The sequence below is a fragment of the Rhineura floridana genome, chromosome 16 (genome assembly GCF_030035675.1).
Source record: "Rhineura floridana isolate rRhiFlo1 chromosome 16, rRhiFlo1.hap2, whole genome shotgun sequence".
Taxonomy (NCBI): domain Eukaryota; kingdom Metazoa; phylum Chordata; class Lepidosauria; order Squamata; family Rhineuridae; genus Rhineura; species Rhineura floridana.
Genome location: NC_084495.1, coordinates 30,414,631 through 30,433,291, shown reverse-complemented (window position 1 = coordinate 30,433,291; position 18,661 = coordinate 30,414,631). Strand labels below are relative to the sequence as shown.

The window sequence follows — 18,661 nt, the reverse complement described above, 5'->3', positions numbered from 1 at the left end:
CAGCGAGACTGCTCACTGGAGCAGGATATCACCAACATGTTATCCCGCTGCTGAAAGAATTGCACTGGCTGCCCATTAGCTAAGTTCAAGATGTTGCTTTTGGTGTATAAAGCCCTATACAGTTTGGGACCAAGAAACCTGAAAGATTGCCTTACCCTATATACCCACTTGATCAATGCACTCTGCAGGTGAGGGCCTCCAGCAGATACCATCTCACCAGGAGGTCCATTCTGCACATCATAGGAAAAGGACCTTTAGCGTGGCGGCACCTACCCTTTGGAATTCCCTCCCCTTAAATATTAGACAGGCCCCGTCTCTGTTATCTTTGAAGACCCTCCTCTTTCAACAAGCCTTATAAGTACAGACCTTATCCTAGTCTGCATCTGTGATAGAATTGTTTTTAGGTTTTTTTTTTTTAATGTTTTAACGATTTTTTAAAAGATGTTTTTAATGTTTGCTGCCATGGGCTCCTTCTGGGAGGGGGGATGGGATATCAGTAATATTAATTATTAATAATAATAATTCCTTGTAACTTCATTGTATAGTTCAATTGTCTTTTTTTGTAGTTTTAAATTTCATTGTACAGTATACCACACTGGAATCCATTTTATGGAATAAGTCCAGTTTATAACATATTTTGAAAATATTTAGATGAATAAAATATTTCTACCCCCTAAAAAGAGGGGGAAGGGTCGGAGGGAGAAAAACCCAGACAGCATGCAGACAGCTCAACATTTTAATGGAATCTGTGAATCAGCAGCAGCAACAACATGCCTTGTTTTGACTCACTGTGGATACTTACAGGAGCTTAAGTTGCCTAAAAGCTGAAGTATTGAAATGGGATGTTTGAGGCTGAGGTAACTTGCAGATGAAGCAACAAAGCAGGTTCTTCCTGGCAGCATTAAGTACACTCAAGCCAGACTCTAGAACTGTTGCAACAATAGTGATTTGCCACCAAGAGAGGCTTTATAAATGCCAGCAGACCAGGAATCAGTTCCTTGGCTACTGTGGCTGTTTAATAAGAACAACTTATTATCAGCTTATTGAGTGCTCCTTGTGTCCACAAGGCACCAGCTTGTACACATTTGTGACAGGTTCTGATAAGGTGTGTACTGTCTGGATATCTCTTTGGATGATAGAGCTTTACAGGCAGCTCCAGGCTATTTTATTATTTATTTATTATTGCATTTATATCCCACCTTTCTCTAAAGATGCCCTCCCTTCCTCTTTGTAACTTCACTTCCGAGGGACCTGATTGGGTTGTATAAACCTTTACATTTATTTTGATTAGATTTCTATCCTACCTTTCAATTCAAAAAGATCCCCACGGCAGCTTAAATGATTCTATAGTTGTCCCCAAGTTTATATAGCTGTCAATATAAAGTCTGTTGTAAATTTAAAGTACATTTAAATCACATTCCCCACCTCCCAAGAATCCTGGGAACAGTAGTTTACCCCTCACAGAGCTACAATTCTCAGCACCCTTAACAAACTACAGTTCTCAGGATTTTTTTGGGGGGGGGAGGGAGAAGCCATGTGCTTTAAAAGTATGGTGTGCGTACAGTTGGATCTGAAACTAGTTCTGTTCTTCTATACAGAGCACAAAGTGGATTGTTGCTAAAATGCAAGACTCTAACCCATTGCTTGGTAATGCCACTAAAAATGAAGATGCCTTTCCTGATCTTCAAAATCTGTCACAAACATTTTTTGCAAGAGAATATGACTGTGCCAACTAGTTTAGAGACTCAAGCTTTCTTAGGACAGGTTGTTGTTTTAATGTGATGTCTTTAAACGGAGTTATGACCGGAGGGGGAAAACGATTGGATTGGGGTTGAGGAAGTGGGAAAGGCAAGAATAGAAAAATCCTAAATATATGTTTTGGGCCCTGCCCTAAATTTACCTGACTCTTAGATCTATAATTCCATCAAGTTTTTACTTTCAAAAATTCTACCCAGTATATCATCTTACTGTAATTTTAGCATGGTACAGTTTGTACAATTGGTTTCTATTAGGTCTGCAAGCTTTAAGTGGTAGATTAATCAAATAAAGTGGTGGTTGATTGATGGTGACTAATTATGATCAATGAGAGAAAATAAACTTGCAGCGCCACTGAATATAAACTAACTTGTTTGAGGCTATCTTGCTTCTAGTGTGTTACCGCATTGGGGAATGCAAAAGAGAATATCAAGAATTGCCTTTCTAAGAATGAGTGGTGTTTTTTGTTGATACAATTGTAAATTACAATTGTACCTATAATGAGGTTTTGGTTGATATATTTAACATTACATGATTAACTGTGTAGTCTGCTGAAAAGGCAGGTGATCAACTAATGATTCTTTAATTGGTCAACAGCCCTCATATTTGTATTATGCTTCATCTTGTTTGGTTTGGCCTTTGAATGAGAAGGCAAACGAGTTTCTTTGGAAATGATGAAAGTGGGGGAGAAACAGGTCCATTAACGTTTGATGCAGATAACCATGTTGCCTTGATCATGTGCAAGAGCTATTCTTAGCTGTTATACTTGCGTGCCTATTTTTTTCTTAGTGGAAGGGAATACTGTAGTTCCCACTAGTGGTGAAAATAAAGAACTTTATTTTCTGACTGTAATTTTGCAGAGTGCAGATTGCCAATTGTCTTCTCTATTGTGTTTCTTGCAGCATAAAACCAGGAAGTTTTTCAAAAGCTAATTACGTTTTCTATATCAAACTTCACTCCAAAACATTGCAGCTCTTCCCACATTCTTGCAAAGAAATGAATCCAATTGCCTTAATTGCAATGGGGCATGTTTGGAACACCTTTATATAATTAAAGACATTTTATTGCTGCAATTAGTGCTGAGCTTATATGCTTACTTTCCCCTACTAATGCCAGGAGGGTGGGGGGAAATTAGCATTGCCTTCCAAATGAAGTTGAGTCAAAATTGAACCAAGGCGGGTGTTCTGTCAGTAAGAACCCCCCTTCACAATGGGCTTCATTAATGCAGTTGCCCACAGCAAAAAGCCCCAGTGATCATCCCAATGATAAACCTGTTTGCTTCAGCGCCTACACAACCATTGAGGTTGGAAGGAAATCGGCATGAGCACTCTGAGTGCCTTTCAAGTGCAGGGCAAGCAAATTGAATCCTTGCTCTTTCAAATCTTCCCCTGCAGGCAACCTATATTTATTCAGAAGTGAGCTGCAGACTAACATCTGATGTGGAAAGGGGGCATGAGCTTTGAGCCTCTGTACTCCTCTTGCTACAGCAACACATGTTGATTTCATTGAGGCTGGCTTTAGGATTTGGAGGCGGGCTTGGACAGGGCACTCTCAGTGTGCCCTAGTAACTTGGAAGAGGTGATGCATGCGGACCAAGAACTCTCCCAGGCTTGCCTCTAACTCTCCTGAGTACTCTGTAAGTGAGAACAGCGGCACGGGTGCGGCCATGGGCCTTCCTGCTAGTCTTGGACTCCTGTGGATGTCCAACCTTGTTACCCTCTGGAACTGGCTCTAATTATTTCTGTGGGTCACAGGGGAGAGGATGAGAAGCAGGAAGCCAGAGTGACCGTCACAGATAGTTCTGTGAGCAAAATGTGCATTCCAGTAACATGACCACCTGAGAGGGTCTGTGGACACAGATGTGAATGAGACACAGTATGAGGTGCCGGTTTACATCCTTTAGTAAACGGTCTAGCAGGTGTTTGTTCCAGCAACTGCACAATCAGCCAGTGCTGTGACAAACAGGCACCACAGAAGTGAGTGGTCTAAGTGACCTTCTTTGGGGACTTTGTTCTTTCCTTTCTTTATAGAAGTTAGTACCTAAGTGGCACAGTGATGTTTGTTTCTGGGCGTGATACAGGCAGCCCTCCTCCTTTCCTGTCTCTCCCCCCCACCCTCAGCCAATCCCATTCTGCTTTGTTCTCCATCAACACAATCCAAAGTTTCCTTGCTGGCTTCCTGTTTTCTTCATTTTAGCATGATCCTAATTGTCAGATGTCAAAAAGCAGCTACACTTTTCTTGGTTGCTTATCTTCTGATAACACTGACGCTCAAAACAAAGGGTGCAGGCTTCCATATGGCAAACAAAGGAAGTGTGGCCCAGTTTTGAGCATGCTAGCGGTATAATGTACATACTTCTCTCTGCCAATAATAACAAAATGTCATCAGTAATGTAAAATAGTACTGGAGGTTGAAGTAGATGATGAGGCAGATGGTGGCGAAGGAGCAGACAATGTAATTTCCTCCCACATCCGACTATTTTATATATTTTCATTCCTTCTTACTTTCCAGGAATCACCTACAAGATTTTAGTTCAGGTTTCTACCCTCCTGATCATTGATGGTGATTTCTAGATCCCCTCCCCCCCCAAAAAAAAACGCTAGTTCCAGAATTGGAAGGGTATTGAGTCAAGGCAACTTAGGGTTCCCCTCCACCTGAACGAGGCAGGGTGTGTAAGCTGAGCTCTCTCTTGTGCTGCCTCTACCTTTTCTGGATGCCCCATGCAAACTAGAATGGGTGTTGTTGGTGGGACAGCGTGGAACCCTTTGCCCAAGCATGACATCCAGGGGAGCCAGCCTTGTGTTATTTTGTAATGAGAGCCCTAGCTAGTGTAATTCAGGACAGCCTTTTGGCTTCCTGTGGAAGGAATAATAAACAGAGCAGCACAAGCCATTCAGCTCACCATGAAGTATTCTCCTCCCACTATGGACAGTATGATTCAGAGGTGCTTCCTCCGCCCTCGTAGATGAGGGATTTGTAGGAAAACACTAAGGTGCCCTGCCTGGAGTGACGCAATGTTCTTGCAATAGTAAATAACCTTTCTCTGCGCCTCGCCCCCCCAGCTGTAAAATTAGCCACCTCTTGCATTCTACCTGACATTACTCTGTGCATCTCAAAGGTTTGCATACTCAATCCTAACAGAACATAGCCTGATAAATAGCTTGCCTACTTTGGGTTTCAGATTACAGGAGATGCCATTTTATTAAGCTGTTAATGACCAGCGAAATAAGGTTTTGGGAAGGGGGTAGATGTGTTAATAGGCTTAGGTATCTAAAGTGTATAAGGGATACACTATTTTAAAGTATGTATTTCTTTTATCCCCCCCTTCCCCCCCTCTCTCTCACACACACAAGTGAAGCTTTGAAAAGGGCATTTAACCTGTTATCCAGTGGTTATAATCAGACTAGACCAGCATTACCCAACCTTCTTTGACCCAACGCCCCTTTGCAAAATCTTTTTGTGCCCAACACCCCCCTCAGATTAAGTATATGCCAATGCTTCCTATTATACTTAATATACTTAACCACAAACTCATTCAGTTTACTGGCATTGTTTCATTAAACAAGTTCATTTAAACATCACAGAAACGACAGGTAGCGAGTGTGTCCCATTCCTGAAGAAAACCAGTGAATAACTGACTGTCTGCATCACCCGTTTGCACACGGCACTCATCTGTTGGAAGAATGCGCCCTCCACCAATACACCCAGCTTATCAAATACTCTCTCGTGATTGGTTCCAATATCCCTCAAGACAGCATTGGAACATTACCTAGTGCCGGGGCGTGGCTAATATCCCCATTCCTTGATATGACACTGGCCGCTATTCAGAATTTCTTTACTAAAGAGCACACACTATTTATAGTGTTATTTCCATGAATTGAGACTATTAAATACATTCTAACTGGGGACAAAAAGTTTAAAAATTAATGATTTCTGTATTAAATAAAATTAAACTTAAATGCTTCAACTGTTGCATCAGACCGCCAAATGTCACCGCCCCCCTAATGAACCCAAATGCCCCCCTAAAGTTTGTAGTCATGCCAACACCCCCCTGAAAGGCTGTAACGTCCCCCAGGGGGGCGCTACTGCCCATGTTGGAAATCACTGGACTAGACTATTGTAATGCTGCTTGTGTGGGGCTGTCTTTAAATATGGTTCTGAAACTGTAATTGGATTAAAATGCAGCCACCAGGCTACTGGGAGGGGCAATGTGGTCAGCACTTATTGCACTGATTTTGTGCCCAACTGGTCTGGGTCCAGGCTGTTGGACGGATTGCCTATCCCGGTATGAACTTATCTGGCATTAAGATTGATCTTGGAGGCCCTACTGTTTGTCCTGTCACAGGTGGTGAAGGTGAAATTGGTAGATACTAGGGACAGGGACTTCTTAACTGTGGCTCCACTATTATGAAATTTGCTTTCCTGGGAGCTCTGTCACACACACCTCACCTGCACTGGTCTTTAGATGTGAGGTGAAAACCCTTTTATTCCACAAGGCCTTTTTAGATGGATTGGGCTTATTTTTCTGTGATATATAGTTTTGGTGTGGATTCTTTTGTTGTTCAGTATGCCCTGCCTTGGGAAAGTTTTTTTTCCATGAAAGGCGGGATAGACATAAAATTTAACTGGCCCAGCCCATTTAGCTTTCCAAAGGCCCTTATGCTTCCTTACAAAACTCCACAACAACCTGCGTTACTAGCTGACAGTAATTGCCCAAGAGAGGGCAAAGCAGGGATCTGGCCATCTGTTTACCAATTTGCAAAAGCTCATCTGCCTGGATGTAGAGGGCCAGGTGAATATATACAAACTCTTGTAGTTTGAATTTTTGAAGTACTGCCTTTGTTTTCTTACAGCAATGTGTCTTCCTTGACTCCTAGACAGGAACTCGGTTGCTCAGTTTGGACACATCACACCAAACCTCAGTTTGACTATGAGCTGGCATGACTTGTGAACTGACAAATCATATTTATGGCTGTTGCTCTGCCTAGAGATAAGTATGCTGAGAAAGAAAACTAGGCAGACAGGCAGCTCTAAATTGTGGTTGTTTGGAAGCTGAGACTATGGTTTTGGTTCTAAATTATGGTTGGTGCAGACCGTGGTTTGATGTGATGTTGGAACTGAGCTGCTGTATCAATCCTGGTCCTGTTTGGAATCTCTGTGAGCAAATGGTTTAAATGTCTCTGTGATGTTCTTCCTAGTAAATTCTGTATACTTTTTTCTCCTTTTTCTTTGACAGGACCAAACACCTGGGATTGTTGCTAGACTTCAGGAGCCTGGAGCTGTCCCAAATGCAGGTTCAGTGCCTGCCCCAGCCCCAACCATGGTGAATGGTTACACCATGAGGAACCATCTACTAAAGCAGCAGATAATAAGACGACAGCAGCAGCAACTGCAGGTTGGTCTCTTAGCTTCTCTAGGAAACCATATGACATCTGATAGGACTGTTATTTCAAGTGATGAGACTTCTTTAGATTATTACTGTGGAGTGATGGATCTTACATTGCCATGCTGTTATCCCTGTGGTTAGTTCAGCAGCTGTGGCTCTTTATTAAAATCTTGCGGTGGAAGCATCCTTCCTCCCATTTGATGTCCAGCCCTCCTTTCTTTGGCAAGCAGTACTGATGTGTGAAATTTCATTGGCTCCAATAACTTGCCATACTCTAGGACAGAACAGAGGAGGTGGCAGCAATGGCCAAATGGAAGGGCAAGTAGAGGTTGCACGGGTCTCAAAGGAAAAGCAGGATTTGGGGCCATGGGATCACTTCAGGTTGTTCATAATGTGCAGGAGGTTTCTGTTAATGTACTTGGTGGGCCTGGAATGGTGGGCTGTCTCCCAGACGTTGATAGGATATGGTCTCAAAGGGAGGCAAGGAAAGAACTCCTTGCCTAAGAATACCCAATTAGCAAACTATGTGTACTCCGTGTGTGTGTGTGTGTGTGTGTTTTACAAAGCATAATCTTACACTAAAGGTAACCAGTTTATTTGACAAGGAAAGCCCAATTCAGATTTCAGTAATTCCAAGTAAGCACACTTCCATATATTAGTTTGCATAATTTGTTTGACTAATCTACCCCTTGAAAAGTTGAAATCTTGGAATCGATGGAAGTTGCAAGCCATTGCCCCGCACTTTGCTTTTCCAAGTCAACCTTTACAGCCCATCTAATGGCTAAAAACTGGCTTCTGTTTAAATGAAAAAAGAGCTTCTCCAGATGCCCAGTTCTGTGCACAATACTGTGTGTGCGTGTGCGCACACCCACCCACCCATAAATAAAGTTAATCAGTGGAGGGGGGGGTAGCTGGGGTTTGAACAAGGAACTTGACAAATTTCTCTGACTCGGTCATTCAGGGCTAAATTTCATGTATAACAGAAGCTGACAGTGTAACCCCACAGATGCCCAAGTACTCTGTTTTCCTCATTGTCATGTTGCTTTCTCTTCTCTCTCCCTTCCCTGGTCCTGGAGAGTCCTTAAGATAACCTCTTTCTTGATTATTTCAGGGGATGCATCCAGTTTCTCTGAGCTCCTCTAAAACAGATTGCCCACTGAACTGATAAATCCCCTTCCTTTTGTTATAAATGCTTTGGGTGGTAACCAGTCAGGAGCAACACATTTCACTGCCTGGGGCCAGCCATTCCTGCCTCCCCATGCACGATTACCAACCCCCTTGTCCTCAGTCACCATCACCACCTCCTCCTCCTGCTGTTTGCCTCTGGGACTATCTCACCCATGTCTTGCTCTGAGGATCATAGGATGTTCCTCGGAGTGAGGCATTGTGGACAAGGTGGCCTTGAAGAGTGCAGTGGCAAATACTGTTTTTAAAGTTACACATTAATAGAATGAATATTTAAAGAGATGTTCTTATGGCTACCTTGCCCACAATGCCTTTCTCTAAGGAAGGACCTTTCTTAATAATAATAATAATAATTTAATTTGTGGGTCGCCTATCTGGCCAATGGCCACTCTAGGCGACGTACAATTTAACAACAATACATTACATCATAATAAAATACATCATAAAATACAATATAACAATAAAACAATGAAACAATTCCAGTACAGAGTAGTAGGCTATTCGTCGTAAAAATTTAACCCTCCCCGGAGATCCTTCTTGAGATTGAGGCACAGGCTAGCAGCCTGGGCAGCTCTTAAGGAGTGCTGCCTCAACTTAACTGCAGCGTCAAAAGTGGCAGTAGTGTTTCTAGCGTCCTAGGAAGAGGCTGCTGGGCTGGGGGTAGTGGCTGGCAGGTCAGCGGTACCAGTGGCAGCTGCCACAACAGCAGTAGTTGGCTAGCTAGCTGGCTAGCAAAGCAGCATTGGGTGGTAGGCAAGCAGAGGCTATAGGCCAGCTTTAGCAGTCAGACCAGAAGGGGGCACGGATTCATCACCCTCTCCCAATGTGCCACCTGAGGCAGAGTGACCACTTTGCCTAACGGGTAGGTTGGACCTGTAACCAGCTCTTCTTCTGGAGTCAGGAATTGAAATACACACCTTTTGTGCCACGCCTGTCAAAGGCAGAGTCGATAACTTATTAAAGGATACAGGCCCATATCCCTGCTTTTTAGCCAGCTGCCTGCAACTGTTAAACATCAATTGTGTGTCCATGGAGTAATTGCATTGGTTATCTTCTTAATTACAACCTCTTAGGCTAGGCTTCTTTCTCTCCCCCCACCCCTCACCTTGATGGAAATGGGAAGAAAATCAATAAACTTGCCTTTCTCTTACCTGTTCTAGAATAGCTCTGTCAAAATTTGTTTGCCTGCCTAGACTAGGGCATCTATTAGAAAACAAAAAGTTAGTTTTCATTTATTTCTGCTTTAATGTATTTGTTAGGAACTGCAGTAGGATTCTGTTTTCATGCTCACTATAAGATAGTTGACAAGCATGAGAGAGAGGCCCTTTTTTTAGGGGTGGCCCTCAATTGTGGTACTCCCTTCCTGAGGATCAATGCATGGTCCGTACAGCACAGGCCTTCAAACATGCCTTAAAAACTCATCTGTTCTAGTCTGCCTTTCTTGAGACTCTAGGCTTCCTCATAATGCTTCCTCATATGGGTTTTGGTGCTTCAAATATACCTAAATGTTTCTTGTCTCATTGGTACACACTGCCTTTTGACAGCTGTGCCCTAAGAGGCAGCCTATAAAATACTTTAAATACCCCAGTCCCTATGAATTGTAATAAAACCAATCTTCTAGGCCTGGCTGAGGTATAAACTAACTAGCAACACTTTTAATTGTTTTAATTAACCACAGTTAGAACAAACCACAGTTCCTGAAGTTCAGCCATAATTGGAAACTGCTGTTCCTCTTGTATAGACACGTTCTTGTAACAGTAAACTATGGCATGTTGCTATGTGTGATCTTGATGGCTGTACAATGTGTTGCAATGACTTTTCATCCCACAAACACTGGGGTTCACTATACTAAATATAAACTACAAAGAATTATGGTGCTTCCCAATATCCCTTAAGGAACAGAACCCACAGCCAGGATCGCAACAGTGATAATTAACAGTGATATGTAAATCTCAGCTTTTCATTCTCTTCTGGGGGTGAGGGGAGTAGGGGATGATTAAAGTGAGTTGGGGTGTCATTAGTTGGAAATGTGGAAAAAATCCTTTACATTGCATCCCTTCTCCATCATAGATGGAATATTCGCAGCCCTGCCCAATGAGATAATTTAAGAGTGGAACTTCCATTTGTTGTGACCATCATTTCTCTTGTTTCCTAGGAAAAGCAGAAGCACAGCATGATGGGAGTAGCATCTGAGCAGAGGAGTCCTTTTGTGGGCCAGGCGATGAATCAGTTTCCTGGTAAGGAGTGAGAGGGCATGCTCTCAGAAGCGTGACCTTTTTGTGTGCTGCTATAATTCAGGGATTTCAAGGGAAAGCTAATAAGTAAACGTTTTCTCTTCTACTTGTAAATCTAGCATGCCCTCCATTACTGATTTGTATAAACCGGACTGTTCCTAAATAAAAAGAAGGGGCCTCTGAAATGGAAGTGACTACATGTCAAAGGCTCAGTTTCAATCTGTCATGTTCTGGTGGTGTTAGCACTGCACTGTGGATTCTGCAACATGTTCATGTTCAGTAAAGCAAAACTGACTTTGCATAAGACAGTTGCTGAGTTTGCAAACTGGAGCTGAAATGCGGAATTCTGAAAAGTTAAGATATTTGAAATAAATATATTGATAAATGTATCTCCTTAAAACCAAGAAGAGGACGCTGAACTGTAACTGTAAAATTTGGTTGCTCTTCTATCTTCCAACTGACAAATAAGCAATGAGTGGTCTAGTTTAGTCTGATCTAATCCCTGAAAAGCTAGTTCTCTTTTATATTTTATACAGGAGAATGTTCAAACACAGATTCCCCCCCTTCCCACACCCTGAAGTGTTACAGCTCAGCAAGAGTTGTACTCTGTGACTTGTGTTGATCATGCAATTTGTTTCTAAGGCACTTCAGCAGAATTATGTTTGGAACATTAATTAAACAGCTTTTGTATTTTTAGCAAAGAGTGAAACTAGCTTGGGCTGATTGCTTGCAATCGTAATAGTGGCACCAAGAAAAAAAGTTTTACTTGTTTGATACATTGTGCTTAAAGTATTGAAATGAATATTGAATAAAGTATTGAATCCAATAGTCTCTAATACTTGCTAATTTAATGCCTTGCTTGCTTCTATACAGCAGTTACCCAGCCCATGCCAACAGATTGCACCCAGTCTATGCAGACTCCTCCCCCAAATCACCGCATGATGTCATCTACCCAGGGGATCTTGCAGAATGCCTTGGGTTCTGGGATCACTCCAGCTGCTGTGAACCAGAACAGTGGGGCAATGGTGATGATTCCACACAACCCCAACAAACAACCAGGAATGTTCCCACCTAATTCTGACTTCAGTCTCCCACTCCGGCCAAGCCAAAACTCCCTGGGCATGAATTCAGGATGCCAAACAGTTCACAGCCATCCTGCAGCTCGACCAGGCATGGCATTGTCTGGCTTTGCCGCTGGTTCATTAGTGAATCACCTTTCTACCCAGCAGCACTTGAGACAGCCGACAATGCCAAGAATTCCTAACGTCTACTCCAATTCCTCTGCTCAGATGTGGACACCAACGGGAGTTCCTAGGATGCCAACTCAAAGTCAAATGGATGCCAACCTGCAGCAGTTCTCCAGCAACCCTCTCTTCTCAAAACAGAACACAAGGCCAAATATCCCTGGTCAACCTTTTTCCCATCAGGCTGTGGTACCACCCAATCAGATTGCTCCTGGGGTCCATGCCAGACAGATGCAAAAAGTAAATCTTGGACAATCTGGCCAAAGCTTGGGCCCTCTGAATAATCAGAACCTGAGACACAATTTAACAAGAGGACCTTTGCAGGCTGCAATGAATGTTATGAAATCCATGCCACAAGGTGTGTCCAGTTTTAACCAGCTCAGTCCTGCTCAAGCAGTTGGCCCGCCAAGTTATCCTGGCTCTGTTGGCCAGTCATCAGGAACATTCAACAGAATGAATGCTGCCCCTGAACTGCCACCGCAGTATGACTTCATAGCCCAGCAGAACAATTCCATTTTGCCTGGGAACTGCAGCGAGGCTGACTTTATTGACTCTCTTATGAAGAACAGTGGCGGCAGCAGCACTGATGAAGACTGGCTAAATAATTTGACAATGATAGATGACATTTTGGGGCAGCATGTTCAAAGCTCTGGACACGTGTGATTCTTGAGGGAAGCAGATGGATATGTAAAAAATCTGTGCAGGACTTTAATAAAAATAAACATTTACAAAAAAAAAACCCTCCCCTTTTTTTCAGTGCTGAAAGAATGACCTTGCCCAACTAACTCTCCACCTCCCTCCCAAGTTTTTCAAAAGCTGTGTATATATTTGAATATTTTGTAAATTATGTTTTCCTAAACATTAAATATGGAAGTATTTATACTTCTTTGCTGGACTCTTTGTAAATACCCTATAGACTACTTTACTCTTTCTTTTTTGTTATATGATAGGAATTGAATTACACCTTGTTCTAAATATGCAAATATGATTGTTAGTTTCAGTAATACTGTGTATTACAGCATCAAATATTTTATGTTTTTGACATAACATATGAACTAGGGGTGTCCAGGCAAACAAAATAAACAGGATGCAAGGATTTGTAATGTCTCCTACCTCCCTGCTCCTCCAGTGCAAATTTAAGATGACAGATCAACTGAATTAAAAATCCATTTTGATCTGGCCAACAATAACTGATCACCACCAGGCCACAGGAATTCATTCAAACAAATTGCTTTATCAAATAGTTCATTGTGGCAAGGTCTTGTGCTAGACTGACAGTGCCAACTACCCTTACACTATTCTTTTGCTCTTTCTGTTCTGCTGTTGACTCGGGGCTGTTTCATACAATGTGTGTTCTTGCTGAAAGTACAGCATTGAGCCATGAGTTGCATGTATGAATGAGCCACAGGCTGAGCATCAGAATGGTCTCCAACACAAAGTTGGGCAATCATGTCAGTTCACGATCCAGAAACAAGTCACTCGATGATGAGTAAGCAAGCAGTGATGCACATACATGTGTGACCTGGGCCATGGGGTAAGAAGGTAGTTGACCTGAAAGACTGCAACAATATCAAGTGCTGTTGTGCAAAATTCTCTATATGAGAGCAGGCAAGTCTGAAAACATGGGTTGACTTTCAGTGATTAAAAACACTTTCTACATTGCCCACCTTGACAGTGTATATTTGTAGTGTACAAGTGATATGTTCCTGGTTCTAAATAATTTTCATATTTTCTTCTCTGTTTTTAATGAGACTCTCCTTCGCCACCCAACCCCTCCTGCTTTCCTTTTCTTTTTTCTCCTCCCAGAGAAATTGTCTATAAACACAAATAGCTTAACTTTGGATGTTTTTTCTGTCATATGTATATTTAAGAGTCTGTTTATAAAAGAAATCCGTTGTACTGTAAACTTCAAAAATCTTCATACTTTGTGTAATCATATTTTAATAGCCACGTCATCCTCCATTTGTAAGATAACGTCCACTTCAAGCACACCAAAATGTTTTTCCTTCATACCATAATAAACTGCCAGGGAAAAATTGCAGTCACTGCATGTTTTCATTTATTTATTTTTGTAGACGCAACATTTTTAAAAAATAATACCTGCAACCTTGACTGGAATGAACGTAGGCAACTTAGAGGCATCTACTACTTTTGGACAAGAGCTGGGGTCACAAGGTCTTGCAACCCTTCTGGGGAAATCGAATTCCTGTTGCTAGAAAAAAGTTTTGAAAACTGCAAGACAGAGAGGCCACAGTTCTGCCATTACATTTTGTGCTTGTGCAATGACCTCTTTCGACACCCCTGTGCGTTAAACAGCAGATTCATATCTGATCTGCAGGGTTCCCAGTTCCAGCCCTGTGGCATCCACTGCTGTAGTAACATCATGGGTTTCTGCTCAATAGCACAAAGTCCTGGCAGAAATCTACCAGCTTATGGGGAAGGACCATAGCCCAATGGTAGTGGGCATGCTTTGTCTCTAGAAGGTCCCAGGTTCAGTAAATTATCATCAATCCCCAACCCAGATTCTTAGTAGTGTAAATGAAATAAAGTCAAGAAATATCTATATATAATCAACATTTATTAATCATCAATCACCATTACTAGGAATCATAAAATGTAAAAAACCCCAGATCTTATTAAATATAGAGGTTCCTCATCGGCAAGGGAGATGCACTCTTGTACGTGCTCATGCCCTTTATTTATGAGGCTCATAGTTCCTAATTAAATTTCCACACTATACTTTGTGAACTTCTTGTCTACCCCAGGCCCTTTTTGATCCTCTTTCCTCTCCCCCCCCGGTCTTTATTCACCTCCTGCACAATCCCATTGATCCTAGGTGACTAGTCTTGACCACTTTGGAAAACCCTGGAGTAGACAATAGTGGGAAGGATAGACAAAGAGCCTGACCTGGCAGAAGGTACCTTTCCTGTGTTCCTATGTTTCTGAAGGCATCGTGTGAGCACAAAACACATGAAGGCACATGAAAAGAGGGTATCTACTTAATTGCCCCCTCCCCCAACTTAGATGAGTAAGACTCCAGATGAAAAGTGCCTGCAGAGGTTTTCTTAACTTGCAAACCTTCATGCGCTCTGTGACTGAGTTTTGCCAGCTTCTGTACTGGCCTATATCATTATGCATGTGATCATGTTGATCTTCGTGCCATGAAAAGTTTCTCCTTCAGACTTCTCTAGATCAAGCTGTAGGTGGTAAAAAGCTCAAGTTGCACCACTATTTTCCTGGTCAGTTAGCACCTCTGTTTTGCACTTGTACATCAAGATTCATATGTTACCATGGCAACATGGCTGTTCCCACAAACCTCTTTTCTTAGTCACACTTTGTAATAGTAAGCATGAAATGTGCCACAGGAAAGGGGAGCTTGGCTACCCCCCTAAGTATATGCCTGGAGGTATGGCCCTGATCAGCTCTGAAAGCTCCTGGGCCCTTGGAGACACTTGTAGGAAAGTGACCATTCTCATCAATGATGCATTTACTTAAACCATTTGTACCCCCTTCTTCAGCCAAAAAGGCTTCCGGAGTGGCTTGCATACATACATCCTTACAATCTAAAAAAGCACAACACACAAGGCAAAAGGCAAAGGGAGGGAACAGGAAAAGCAAACTCAGGCCTTGTTCTTAAATCGTTCTTATCATGGCCAGCTGGCATAGAAACAGTTCAGGGATGTAGGAGGTGCCTGATGGAGCCAGTCTTCTGGCAGAGATGATGGGATGAGCTCTGCTTCTCAACTCTCCCCCTGAGGCAGCCTGTATAACTGGCCGTAATCTCTGCTTCTGTTCCCAGTTGTGATCAGGGGGGGGGGGATGCAGGACTTGCCAGCCCAACAGAGGAAGGATGGGCCGGGAGGGGGAGTTCTCTTGGGATACCAAAGCAGAGGCTTTGACTTGAGGGAGAGGCTGTGATGTTGTCTTGGCTCATGTCTCCTCAGTTGTGCATGTGCATTGTGCCCCTTCCTCAGCAACACCAGCAGCTCTGCCTCGTTTCCTTTACTTCTACCTTCTGCACTGTTCTCTCCGTCTTTTGTATAAGGGTTTTGGGCATGTGCTGAAGCAGGTCCCACTTTGACAGCCCAGGACCTCCCAATAATGCAGGACGAGGATACCTGTGGCCCTTCAGGTGTTGCTGGACTACCACTGGCCATGCTAACTGGGGCTGAAGTACCCCATCCCTGCAGTAATGCGCGCAAACAGCAGGTCATGAAGATCACACATCTGGGCCTGTTGGAAACTAACCGTGCAATTGGAGCAAAATAGATGCCTATGGCTTGCTCTGTGCATGCATTCCGATCTTCTGTTACTGCCTTGGTAATGTCCGAATGAGGCCTGAATCTGCTGAGTGGAAGACATAGGGGTTGAAATCTGCAGAAAGTGGTACCAGCTAAAGACATCAGACACAACTAATCTCTGATCACTTAAAGTTCTGCTCAACACCACACTGACTTCTGAAATGTTGCCAGCTGCTGATCTGCACATTCAGCTCCTCTGCCCCAGCACCCCAGTTATCTGGTTCCATGCACAGTCAACCCTGCTCGTTTGCTATATGAACTTTTAATTTTTTCTGTTGCATCAAGTATAAATGGTGGTTGGTAATAAGAATGTCATGGGAAGATTACTTTAAGTACTCTGATCTTCCCAACCCCAAAGAGAGAGGTCACTTTGGGATAATAACCTGCTTTAAAATATAAATGAAAAGAAATCATGTAATTTTTTCCTCCAACTAGCAATAATGATCCCCTAAAGAGCTCCAGGAAAAGAAAGGAAGGATGTAAGTTGAGTAAAATGTATAATTCTCAGAGGCGACTGCCCAGAGTTGTCTGGAGAATCCTATTTCACAAGCCTAGGGGGATACACCAGGTTTCTGAGAAGACCTGTTGGTCTCAGGGATTAATGAAGGTTAAAGCTGTGTATTTTGTGTCTTGCTGTGCAAAGCTTTCACTAGAGCATTTCTTATTGAGCATTTTTAATTGATTCAGCAATTGTGTGTAAGGTTTTGTTTCTTACAACAGGAAAGCAACACATACATTCATGAAATAAATAATCTGTGGTCTGTGAGGCAATGCCGGCAAGAAGGGAAGGGCCATAGCTCAGTAGTTTTGCAGTACAGAAGGTTTCAGGTTAAATCCCTAGACTCTCCTGGTAAGGCTGCAAGAGACTCCTGTTGGAAAACCCTTGAGAACGACTGCTAGTGTACACTGGAGTGGACAAGCTTCAGGCATGCCTGCTTTGCTTTGGTTTTTTCTCTAGATCTCCAAGAAGAGCCAGCTGTAAAAGACATACATTACAATTAAAGAACAGGGTGCCTCTCAGTCGAGGAATTTGTTGTCAGCATCAGAGCTGAACTGAGCTCACCATTTTTTCACACAAAAGTCCATGCCTTGGTTAGTCTTCTTCATTTCAGTAGCCTAGTTTAGGTGGGAAAAGTTACTTTGTTGTTGTTAGGGTTAGACAGTTGAGAGTCAGAATCCTCTTGTCAACCTACTGCAGATTACCCAGAGATCTACCTTCTGTCCACCTTTGCTGAGCTAGATGGACTGGTCTTCTGACCAGTAGTGTAGTGGCAAATTCAGAAGTGCAGGGTCCCTTCACGTTAGTTATACCTACATCCCCTCACAGCCAAGCCCCCCCCCTTCCACTCTTCCTCATCTCACTTTCTCTCCGTATCATCTCGCGAGTCCATACTCCACTAAAAGAGATGGCCCCAGGAGCCAATCAGCATGAAAGGGGAAGCTGTGTGTTAGCTACTGAGAAGAGTCTTCAGTGGCTGACTCGCCGCCTTTCACTCTGATTGGCTCCAATCAGTATGAAAGTACAAGGACTCTTCTCAGCGGCTAACATGCTTTCATGATTATTGACTTGTACTTAGGGACATGGCTGGGACCATGCTCCCAAAAAAGTAAGGGGACTGTGACCCTCCGTGACCCTGCACAACTACACCCCTGCTTCTGACTCTCTGTATAAGAAAGCAGCCTATGTTTTGCAGTATAAATACTGAGGACATTTATCAGAAATAGTGATAAATGCTGCATAAAAACACAACTCCTTCTGTACTCCAATACAGCTGTACTGTGAATACACAGAGTAAAAGCAAAAGGGGGAAATTGCTAGGCAGTAGATATGTGTTAGGTATGTATACACTGAGGCATTGGTTTGATTTGCACATCATGCCACGCCATGGTTCTGCTGTGCTTCTAAGGCTCTTCCTGCATCTCAGAAGAGTACTAGTAGGGCGACTCCCTCCCCACTCCTTCTCAAGATCCAAGGCTGAGAGGAGGGACACACTGCATTTATAAAACAGTTGGAGCAATACTGTTTCCTCCCCAATTCCAAGGTCGGGAGGAATGCTGGAGCTTGTCACACATGCTGGAATGGCATGGAATACTTGCCACGGTGAATGTGGCAGGTGGAATTCTAGGACCCACATCCTGATCCTCCTGCCAACTAGCTTCAGTAGATGGCTCTGATTTCTAATATTGTGGGAGAAGGAGAAAAATTATTCTCACATTTTTGATAGCATATGTCAAAGATCTGTATGTATGAAGATTTACACTAAGCCAGGTCATCTCACTGAGTCTGTGTTTCTTGTTGGCAATTTCTACATTTCTCCTGCCTGGGCCTCAAACTGCTGCCTCTAATGCTTACTTCAACTATGCAGATATGAATTCAGCTGGGAATCTGTGCTGTAAAAGGACAAGGTGGGGAAGTGGGCTTTAAATAGGATGAAGCTAGCAGCTGAGGAATTGAGGTCAGCACACAGACATGAGTCTGAAAAAGGAACGGGGAGAGAGGGAAGCATGCATAAGTTGGGGAGCAGTATGGAGTGGGATATTTTTTTTTGTATATGT

At 42.9% G+C, this 18,661-nt stretch overlaps 1 protein-coding gene across 2 annotated transcripts in view; it reads left to right on the top strand.

The window, feature by feature from the left end:
* Nucleotides 1–13,845, top strand: part of MAMLD1 (mastermind like domain containing 1) — a 113,014-nt gene extending 99,169 nt beyond the window's left edge. For both annotated transcript variants that reach the window (XM_061598483.1, XM_061598482.1), the window contains exons 3-5: nt 6,992–7,150; nt 10,482–10,563; nt 11,434–13,845. In XM_061598483.1, the coding sequence (XP_061454467.1) occupies nt 6,992–7,150; nt 10,482–10,563; nt 11,434–12,467 (1,275 nt within the window). In that variant the 3' untranslated portion in view covers nt 12,468–13,845. The remainder of the gene's footprint in view (nt 1–6,991; nt 7,151–10,481; nt 10,564–11,433) is intronic.
* The last annotated feature ends 4,816 nt before the right edge of the window (nt 13,846–18,661 follow it).